Source organism: Myotis davidii, unplaced genomic scaffold, assembly GCF_000327345.1.
Source record: "Myotis davidii unplaced genomic scaffold, ASM32734v1 scaffold162, whole genome shotgun sequence".
NCBI lineage: Eukaryota > Metazoa > Chordata > Mammalia > Chiroptera > Vespertilionidae > Myotis > Myotis davidii.
In genome coordinates, this window is record NW_006300036.1 from 5,307,902 (window position 1) to 5,319,436 (window position 11,535).

General features: G+C 36.8%; 1 protein-coding gene across 1 annotated transcript in view; it reads right to left on the reverse strand.

Annotated features, from left to right (window-relative positions):
- The window catches only part of COL24A1 (collagen type XXIV alpha 1), a 311,443-nt gene that overhangs the window by 47,435 nt on the left and 252,473 nt on the right, over window positions 1-11,535 (reverse strand). The window contains exons 44-45 of the mRNA XM_015572114.1: window positions 10,214-10,267; window positions 8,974-9,081 (exon numbers count right to left, since the gene is read on the reverse strand). Of these exons, the coding sequence (XP_015427600.1) occupies window positions 8,974-9,081; window positions 10,214-10,267 (162 nt within the window). The remainder of the gene's footprint in view (window positions 1-8,973; window positions 9,082-10,213; window positions 10,268-11,535) is intronic.

Consider the following 11,535-nt stretch of genomic DNA (forward strand, 5'->3'; position numbering starts at 1 on the left):
GTAAATGGGATTGCTTTTTTCGTCTCTCTTTCTGTAAGTTCACTATTGGTGTACAGAAATGCCATAGATTTCTTGGCATTAATTTTGTATCCTGCTACATTGCCGAATTCATTTATTAAGTCTGATAGTTTTTTGATGGAGTCTTTAGGGTCTTTTATGTATAATGTCATGTCATCTGCGAATAAGGCCAATTTTACTTCTTTTGCAATTTGGATGCCTTTTATTTCTTCTTCTTGTCTAATTGCAATGGCTAATACTTCATGAATTCACTTCTTTGCCCATGAATGCACTTCTTTGTTCATTGCTCCATTTCCTAACTCCTGGCTCAGATTAAGCACTACATAAATATTTATTGAATTAGTAAATACTAGCTTAACCATTAATATTTAATATTATTAAAAGATGATGATTCAATAAGTCCATGCAGTGTACTAAGCATTTCACAAACAATATTTTCATTTGATTCTAAAAACCATACCAATTATGTATTATGCTCATTTTATGTATCATGTTTAAGATGTTAAAAATTTTAAACTCAGGTCTCCAAAATCATACTTATGCGAAGAATAGTCATTCCTCAAGTATTTATTGAGCTTCTTCTATGGATCTGTCACTGTGCTTTGTGCTAGAGATACAGAGAAAACACAACCTCAGTTCTACAGGAGTTTACAATCTCTTGGGGGAAGAAAGACATGAAGATAAGGAATAGAAACCATATTATCCAGGCTCTTACAGAAGCAGTGTACAGAGTGTGCAGAAGTTCAGAGCATGCATGCTTAACTCTGAGTACAGGGTCAGGGGAGAGCACCTGAAAGTAGCAGTTCCATTTAGTCCTGGAAGATCAAAAAGTTGTTCATCCTTAAGTCAGAGGGCAAGATGGATGAGCTTTCCAAGCAGAGGAAAAAACATGTCTGAATAAAAACATGAAAGAGAGGGAAATACACAGAATTTGGGGGATGTCTTAGTAATTAAGCATACAGTCTTGAAGGAGTCTAGCATAGTGGTTAAGAACACACTCTCTGGCCGAAACCGGTTTGGCTCAGCGGATAGAGCGTCGGCCTGTGGACTGAAGGGTCTCAGGTTCGATTCCGGTCAAGGGCATGTACCTGGATTGCGGGCACATCCCCAGTGGGAGATGTGCAGGAGGCAGCTGATCGATGTTTCTCTCTCATCGATGTTTCTAACTCTCTATCTCTCTCCCTTCCTCTCTGTAAAAAATCAATAAAATATATTAAAAAAAAAAGAACACACTCTCTGAATCTAGATTGCCTGCTATTGAATACTGGTTCTATTATTTGTTGTCTGTGTGACCTTAGGCAAGTTATTTATATCTCTGAATCTAAGCTTCCTTTTCTGTAAACTGGAGATAATGGGTTTTCCTACTTCATGAAGTTTTTGTATTACGTAACTTTATGCATTGTTAACAAGTAGAATACCACCTGATACATAATAAGCACTTAATAATTATTTGCTGAAATGCACAGCACTCGTGAGGAGAAAGGTAGAATGTAAGACTGGATATATATAAACAGAGACCAGATTATGAAGGAACAACATTCCACAGAGAGTATGACTTGATAGGATTATTGCAAGTCATTGAAGATTCAAGTAGGAAAGTTAATCCTTTAGCAAGTCTTTCATTTTGTTGCTAGTAAGCAGCCAAATACATTGAGCTTTGGCTGTTCTGGGAGAGTTCCCAATGAGCGGAAAATAAGCCAGAGGAGCAGCAGTAGAAGAGGAGAAAGTAGTAATCAGTATACGGCATAACTGATCATCAGTCTCTCAAGTCATCAAGAGTTGAAAGGATTTGCTAAATGCAGGTATGTTTCTTTCTTCAAAATACTGAGAAGAAATAAATGTATCTTTGTAGAAACAAATTTCTTTAGTGTGCCTAGCTCATGGGCCAGAGAAGGCACGGCCCAGATGGGTGGCAGGGCTGCAGGCGTTTCTAATAGAAGCTCCCACGGTGGTCCTGCTACTCTATGCTTGGCTTATGAGTGGGCTGATGAAGTGTGTGTTTCCTTCTTATACTGGACACTACCCACAAGTGGAAAACTCAAAACGTTCAATGTTCTTTTGGGACAAGCATCTTGTTTGAGACAACGCTTGAGCCTGTATTCACCTGACAAACTGCAAAGTCAAGACTGAAAGGCCTTGATTTGTCCTAAATCAAGTTGTTCATTTTGTTTTTTCCCCTTCTCCCCAATAACCAATTATATTAGTTGTAGCAATAAAAAAAATACTTGTAAGCCTTCATTTTGATGACAAATGGATTTATGATCTTTGCAGAGAAAAGTTGTTTTCCTTTTTCATAAATGATTGAGGCACTGTGCTTGTACAGAAGTCCAACTCAATGAAAACAGCATGTAGATTCATTTACTACAGATGTGCTCGGTCGACTAGTCTCAAAACTCTCATTTCTACAGAAGGAAATTCACACAGGCAACTGTGAACCTCCTCAACACTGGCTTTCGGTGAGTCATGTGACCTTGAATAAAAACATTGAAACTGCAGAGTGAATATGCCAGGAATTCTTTAACTCCTTGGCCACATTAAAAAAAAAAAAAAATTAAAAAAACCCAACAAAATAAAACAAAATGAAAAAACCAAAGAACATTGTTTAGGAAAATCAGGCAGTTGCATAATGCTAGAAATCCTGAATAAATATTTTTCTCAGTGGAAAAATTCAGCCGTCTTTAAAGGTAAGCCAAAAGACACCACAATGCCATGATTAAAAAAAAAAAAAGACCAATGGAAAGATGTTCTTATCCTTTGTTGAAAATATTCCAGGGAATTTGCTAATATTTAGAAACTCTATTACTCTCTGAAGTAGTTTTTCTATCAACATAGTAGGATTTAGAAGTAATCATCTTAGAAATCATATTCCCTAATGACCAGTTTAGCCATTGCTACCTAATTTCATTGAACAGACATTCTCATTCTACTTTCACAGCAAATATTCTATAGGGAGCAGAGACATCAGTAGAAAATATTTCCATATTCATCAATACCAAAGTAAACTTTAGGATTAAAAGGAGAATTCCTCAAGGAAAAATTACTTTGTTTTTGTTTTGATGAGTATAAAACACTTAAGTACTTAATAACATCCTGTTATCCTAAGTATGCATGTAAAATGTCTCTAACTTAATTCTTACAAAAAGCTAAAAAAGATGATTTATGATCTGATAAATCATTGCTTACTAATTGCAATACCAGACAGCATTCAACTTCATGGCCATGAGAGGTATTCAATATTATTGTAATTCATTCCAATTTCTTTCATCATAAAATTCAATGGGTTTTTTATACTAGCAATATATAAAGGGACACGTTTCTGAATCTGATTTCTAAAAACCATCCCCAACTAGAAGGAGAATAACTAAAGAAATGGAGCTAGAATATACAGGTTTGTGGTCATACCAATTCATACTCGGATTCTTCTTTCCTTTGCTAATGTCTTCAGCCTCTGCATTTCCACTAGATACTTCTAGCATTTAAATAGGACCGAGGTTCTCTCATATAAAAATATGTTCAACTTGGAATTTTAGTTTCTTCTCTAGTTATTGCCCTACTTTCTCTGTCAGAGCCAAATTTCTCCACTGAATTTTCTGAATATCTGGATTCTCTCCTTGGTCTCTTATGAAGCACTCCAATCCTGTTTCTGCCCTCATTCATCAACCAAATGGTTATTTGCTAAAGTTATGAATGACCTCCATATTCTAAAACACAACAGTTATAATTTGCTGGGGTCCAGCTCCAGCAGGTCCAGGGGTTCCCCATAGGAAGATTCTTCCTTGCACACACCAAAAACAAGCCCTATATCATTTAAGCAGAAATTTACTGAAAAGACAACAGGTAGCTCATATAATCACTGATAAACTTGGAAAAGCAGGTTTGAAGAATGGATAGAATTAAAGGGAGATGAGGCAGCCTGAATTTGGACACTGCAGTGTGCACCAGCCCTGGGAACTGAATGCTACTGATGTTACTGCCATTGCCCAAAGAGCAGAATCTCCATTGTTACTGTTTCTATGTATCACCAACTCCCCCAAAATGAAGGCCTAGGTATATAGAACTGATTGGTTGCATTTAGGTCCTGGGCCTACATCCTTGTTTCAAGGAGGGACTGGAAAGTGAAAGTTTGAATAAAAAAAAAGTTTTTATTGATTTTATAGAGAGGGGAAGGGAAAGATACATAGAAACATCAATGATAGGCTACCTCCCACTGGGATTGGAGCCCACAGCCCAGGCATGTGCTCTGACCATGTTCTGGAATTAAACCAGTAACATCTTGGTTCATGGGTTGAAACTCAACTGCTGAGCCACCCTGGCTGGACAGAAATTTTTGACTTCTGTAGTAGAAGCTAGTCTTTTGCCAAGACTAAAAAAGAGTAAATATAAAAATATCTAAACATAAAAATGGGCTTAAGATGCCGAGTAGCTAAAATGAACCCAAAATTTATTTAAAAAATGTCCAACAAACTCTCTCAGGATTATTAAATATAATTGATTACTTTCTCCTTCTTGGACTATTGTTTCTTAAGTTTTCATGACATTACATTCTTTTCCTCCTATCTATTATGATCACTCCATCTCAGTTTCCTTTGAAGTCTCCTCTTCCTTCTTTATCTGACTTCTAAATGACAGAATTCCTGACAGCTTGAGTCTGGACTTTCTTTCCATTGTTTACTTTATATTCGTGTTTTGTTTTTTTTTCATTTTCTCCCCTAATCTGCTCACTGACCCTTCTCTATCTCATCATTTGTTCTGGCAATCTGACCTTCATGGACTGCCTCACCTGGGTTCTCTTGTCCTCTGAATTCCAGGTAGGGTTGGCCAATGGAATGTGCCACTAGGATGCGGAAAAGTGGGATGAGAGAGAGGTAATATATTGATTTCTCACGTTGCCCCCAGTTTTGCTATTCTGCCAGTGGCTGGATTACTTTCAACTATGGCTCCTGTGAGGTGCCCCCTTTCCAACAATTCCACTTAACTCTTGACTTGACATTATTTCTTCCCTTTAACCGTTCAGGTCTAAGGGCGATACCACTTCCTACTGTTGATAGTCTTAACCCTGTCTATGTTTCTCTAAATAGTCTCTTCAAAATTCCAATTGAGTGTTCCACATACTTCTTACAGGACTCTGATTGGAGCATTTTTATATGTTGATGACACTAAAATTAATATTTGACCTCCTCTCTAAGCTCTAGACTAGAATACTTAATTGCTAACTCATCTCCACTTGAATATCATAACCTTACCCATAAGATTTGGGTCTCCTTCAGTCTTGGCTTTTTTAGTGACAAGCACTACAGTGCACTGAGTTAGAAACTTGCAAAAGTTAAAAATATGGAAGTTATCCTTGACACCTCCCCCCCCCTTACCTCTTATAATCAAATATCAAATCCTGTTAAAGCTACCTCCTAAATAATACCTAAATTCATCCACTTCTTTCCATTTCCACTTCACAAGTGTAGTCTAAGCCATGAACATATGTAGCCTGGAATAATGCAATAAACAGTCTTCTTATTGTCTCCTGCATCTAACCTTTCTCCCTTCCAACCCATTTGGCATACTGTAGCCATAGGGAATTCTTTAAAAATGTAAAATTGGATAATGTCACTCCTAAGTTTAAACCTCAATGGGTTCTTACTGTCTTTAAATAATGTTCAATATCCTTAATATGACCTTCTACATGCACTATGATGTGTGCCTTGTATACCTGAACAGAATCAAACTCTCTCTATAACTTGCTTACTAAACTTTAGCCCCTAATTGGTCTTATTATGGTTCTTCAAACACAATGTTCTTCTTAGCTTTGTATATGCTGTTTTCTCTACCTAGAATGTTTCTTTCCTGCCTCCCAACACAATGATTATTTCTAATTTTCTAACTCTTACTTATTACTCAGTGTCATCTCTCCTTGCCACCTCCCTAATATAACACCACTTTGCACACTGTAAATTATGTAAGGTATAATTGACATAAAGTAAGTTGGAATAAAGAATCCACCTGTGGCCCTGACCTAACTCAATTGCTTAGAGCATCATCCTGATGTGCCAAAGTTGCCAGTTTGATCCCCAATCAGGGCACATACAAAAAACAACCAATGAATGCATAAATAAGTGGAACAACAAATTGATGTTTCTCTCTTTCTCAAGTCAATTTTAAAATAACACACCTGTGAAATCATTATCACAAGCAACATAACATATTCACCCTCCCAAAGTGTTCCTTATCCCTAAGGGTGATAACCACTTCCTACTGTTGAAAGTCTTAATCCTGTCTATGTTTCTCTAAATAGTCTCTTCAAAATTCCAACATGCACTCCCATCTCCAGGAAAACACTAATTTGCTTTTGGTCACTACAGATGAGTTTACAATTCCTACAATTTACGTAAGCAGAATCACACAGTATGTGCCCCCTTTTGTCTGCTCTTTAAAAAAACTCAGTGTCTCTCCTGGTATATTGAGATTGATTCATGTGGTAGCATATATCAATAGCTCATTCTTTTTATTGCAGACTAGCATTTTATTGTACATATGTACTAAAATTTGTTTAGCAATTCATCTTTTGATGGACATTTGGGTTGCCTCCAGTTTTGGGTGATTACAAAGAAAGCTGCTATGAATATTCATGTGTGAGTATTTGTGTGGACATAAACCCTCATTTCTCTTGGCTAGGAGTTAAATGGCTGGGTCATATGATAGTTATATGCTTAACATTTAAGATACTGCCAACATATAGGACAATTGACATCTTAATAGTATTGTCTTCTGATCCATTAACATAGAATACATACCACTTACTTAGGTCTTCTTTAATTTCTGTCAGCAATGTTATATAGTTTTCAGTATACAGGTTTGCACATTGTGTGTGGGGGTCAGATTATGCCATTTTAATACTATTTTAAGAACTGCTCTTTACCAGTAAATGTTAATTTCTAACTATTCATTGTTAGTATATAGAAATACAATTCAGTTTTGTATATTCTTCTTGCATTTTACTAAATTTACTTATTAATTATTTTGTTTTGTGCTTTTTTAACTTTAGATTTGAGTTTCTTTTAAGACTGAGCTATCAAATGAAAGTCCTTTTTAACCCAACTGATGTTAATGGCATCCTATATAATAAAACCCTAATATGCAAATCGACTGAATGTTACACCGGTAGCTGTGACAAGCACTGACCGCCAGGCCGCCAACCAAGTCGGGTGCCAGCGGGGGGCCCCCCAATAGCCCTGCCAGTCACCCCACAGATTGGCCCTGATTGCTTGCCAGGCCTAGGGACTCTATATATGGAGAACAGTCTCTTAGATTTAAAAATTAAAACCTGGCAATGGTACTCTAACACTGAAAAAACAGGATGATGCAGCAATGACATGCATGGACTCTGGCTTGCACATTTTGTGTTCAGCCCTGATTCTGACACTTATAACTGTGTGACAAAGCCAATTACTTAACTTCTCTCTGCTTCAGTTTTTCCACGCACATATGGGGAAAATGGTACTACTGCTTCAGAAGGATCATGTTATGTACTACTTTTTATAATCAGGGCAAAAAAAATGTAGCTGCTCATACAACAGCAAGATGCCTTTCACCTGTATGAAGAGTATGGTCACTGGTGCATGCAGAGCCCTGAATTGCGAGAGGGATGTCTGACTGCCGGTTTAGGCCTGATATTCCCCAAGAGGTCCCGGATTGGGAGAGGGCACAGGCTGGACTGAGGCCGCCCCGCCCCCTCCCATGCATGAATTTCATGCACTGGGCTACTAGAAGTCTATAAGATAACTAGTTTAATTAAAACCACTGGTCTGGCTGTCAAAGTTTTCTAGGCCTTAACCTGATAATGCTCTGATGTTCTGACATATTGCCCCTAAATAAATAGAAACCATGTTAAGGCTCTTTATTAACATTCACCTTTTCAGATAGAATCTGGGCAGATATTTATTTCTAAAATAAAATTAAATTGGTTACATCATAGTTTCATGGTTTTTTTTTTTTTTTAACAATGAGATAATTCATTATAGTAAATGAAGACTATTAATTTGGGTTTGGGTTTAGGTACAGCATCATGCTACATTTGATAAACACTGGGATTAATTTATTATTTAAGAAGAGAAAAACAGATAAGCATGTACAAATAACAGAAAGGTACCAGGGTAAATTTTACTTGGTTCTCGGAAATATGTGGTTAATGGCCCTGGCTGGGTGGCTCAGTTAGTTGGAGCATCATCCCGGACACCAAAAGGTTGCAGATTTGATCGCTGGTCAGGGCACATACTTAGGTTGTATGTTCCATGCCTCCTGGGGCACATACAGCAGGCAACCCATCGATGTCCCTCTCTCTCAAACCAATAAAAACATACCCTCAGATGAAAACAACAAATATCATTATTATGATGACATGAGGGAAGGAAAGAAGAGAAATGGCTAAATGAAGATAAAGTATGATATATAAATTTCTGATAAAATAAGATAGAACTTTTATAGAAAAATAAGAGAATCTATGTCATGCATCACCAGATATATAGAGAAAAAAATACTCACACAATTTTTGCCAAGTAAAATACTGACAAATGTAAAGGCAAAATAATTTTTGGCAGAACCTACTTCGAGGTACTGCCAAGGCTTAGATGTTCCAAAGGTGGCATTTGATGAACTCCAAACAGCCAGGTTGGATAGCCCCTAAAACTGCTTCTTTATGGTCCTTATTGACAAGATTTTATATGTTTAAAATGGCATAAATGAAAAATATGTTATTCAATACAAAATACCCAAGCAAATGTACCAATTGACATCATAAATACAAATTCCAAATCATAAATACAATTCCAAAGTACGTATTAAAGAAATGATTAGCTTAATTGGAGCCAACATCAAAGCTAAGAAAGGTGGCCAAAATATCTATGGTCTAGCAAGGAGACACTGTACATAAAGAATGAAAAGCAAAGAAATAATCAATCTACTTACAGGAAGTCCCTGTTTTCCGGGGAGCCCCACTTTTCCAGGGTTTCCTGAAATGCCATCTGTCCCTCGGTGTCCTTGCAGGCCCTTCGGCCCAGGTAGGCCGGGAAACCCCTTGGTAATTAAAAATGACTTGGATTATAGAGAGACACTGTCCAGGTGATTATATAACAAATACCTTTATATTTATGGGTGGGGGCAGTGTTTACATTTCTAATATCCTGTCCAGGATAAATTTTCCTATTTCGTGGATTCCTTAATGGTTTATTATTTGTTTTCAAAAGATCGGGCCACTGTCTTTAAGTTCCCTAAGCAAAGATGCCACGCTGATCAGCAATTTACTGTGTGTCCTTTTCAGTTTTAGTGCAATTCCCTGGTATTTCTCATTGTGCCGCTCAGGCTTTACCCAGCTGTGAAGAAAAGATCAGCTATGTGCACCTGTCTGCTTAGGATATAGGCTGCCATTCACCATCTACAAAACCCCCTATTGTATTATTTTCCAAAGGAACACATTATAGCTCTTTTTGTTGCCACTTTGAATTCGTTCTGGTTTCTATGACTGAGTCTGAACAATCTGTTTCCACTCTTGGGCAACTGGATTTTATCTGTATGAATCGCTTACCTGAACATGTCATGATTTATGTTTATTTTCTACTTTTTTGAACCAACACAGGTCACACCCAAAGCAGGTGGCTAGAGAAGACCAGCAGAAAATCTTTGCTAATAAGTCAGTCAACACATATTTGCCTAATCAGGGGGGGAAACTGGTGGCTAAGATATAATTAATTTTTGTTCTGTGATGAAAGACTTTGTTTTTCCCCCCCTAAGACTTTCTGTTCTTTTACCAGGAAAATGAGAGGTTGAGTGCTTTAATTAAAATCCAGCTCATGTCTCTATCCACACTTGATGATCTCTGACCTCTGTCACCAATCACTTAGTCATGAGTCCATGTTCCCTATTTTTTAGTGGTTCACCATCAGAGAGTAGCATGAGTCCACAGAGAGGGCCCCATAATACTGGAAGCAGCATCCTTCTTTTACAGAGACTTACATTTAAACAGCAAGCTTGGTTTTGAGCCAATGGTCATATTTTGTTTCCTCTATGTTCCTGCAGGGGCTTAACATTTTTCTTGAAGAAAATCTGATTTATCCAACACTTGTCATAATTGGCCCCAGACCTTTCTGCTTGCTAAAGTTGCCAACTCTATTAAGAAAAGCAAGAAAGATGCCAACGGCTGGCTACTTACAGGAATCCCAGGTTTTCCAGAAGCACCAGGAGCTCCTTTTTTCCCCATCGGGCCCTAAAAATGTAAATCACAGTTGTCAAGTGATTGCAATAAATTTAATTAAACTTGAAGGCATAGAAAAGAACCCTGAGACTTGGATGCTGCACTACAGCAAGTACTGCCACTAGCTAGCTAGCTATCACTGAGACTGCCATTTAAATGACCTGGGGGTCATTTTCTTCAACCTTAACTGGGAGAATTTGACCACATCATCTATCAATTTTCATCTAGCTCCAAATTCACAGTTTAAAAATTTAAATCTTAAATCTAAGAAGGAACTGAATAGATTATTTAACAAATAACTTTCAGGCAGGGCCTTTGTCTCTTTATTGAAAGTGACTAAGTACTTAATTAATTCAGCAGTAAACATTTATTGAGCATTTTGCACCAGGGACTCTGTTATGTGCTGGGAGTGCAAAGTCAAGTCTCTGATCACCAACCCTTGACATGTAGTGACAGACATGACCTAATCAGCCTAAAATGTGCTTTCTAGAAGCATAGAGAACATGCTTGTGAATTAAAGAACGGATATTTATTTCCCACGGAACTCCTTGTTTTTCCATGTCTGAGACGTTTTAAATCCTAATTGATTCAGCAGCAACTGGTCTGCCAGGATAGTTAGAAACATTACCCTTGCAAATTATGACATTATTCTGATGATATTCTAAAATTATTTTAAAAAGAGAAATGTGGAATAGAGTGACCTAGTTCATAAATAATAAAAAAAGAGCCTATGATCATTACCACAAATATTTCTCAGAAGTCATCAAAACTTCTCACAAACAGGATAATTCCACCAAAATGGGATGTTATTCAAATCTGAAGATAAATTATGCCAAAGATTCAATTTGATAACAATAAGAAAGTAAAAAAGACTACATTTTCTGAAAATGAGCTTGAGCATTTTAAGAAGAAGTAGTATATCTAGCCACAGAGAAAAAGAGCATTTTATATGAGATAAAAATCTAACTTTTTTAGAAGTTGATAATGGGGAAATATATGGATCAAGCGTTCTTCAAACTTTGAAACTATTTACTTGTCTTAAAAAGTCACTAATGTGAAGTTTTTCTAAGGGTAAGAAAACAAAAAAAATGTGATAGTTGGTTACCTGGGTTCAGTTGAAGCTACTGGAACATATGATCCCTATGATATACATGTGACAACACATATATTTCAGAACACAATACTTTAAAAATTGAAAAAATTCTGATTTAAATGATCTTTTTATTTATTTATTTATTTATTTATTTTTTAATTTTTTATTATAAAGGGTATTACATATG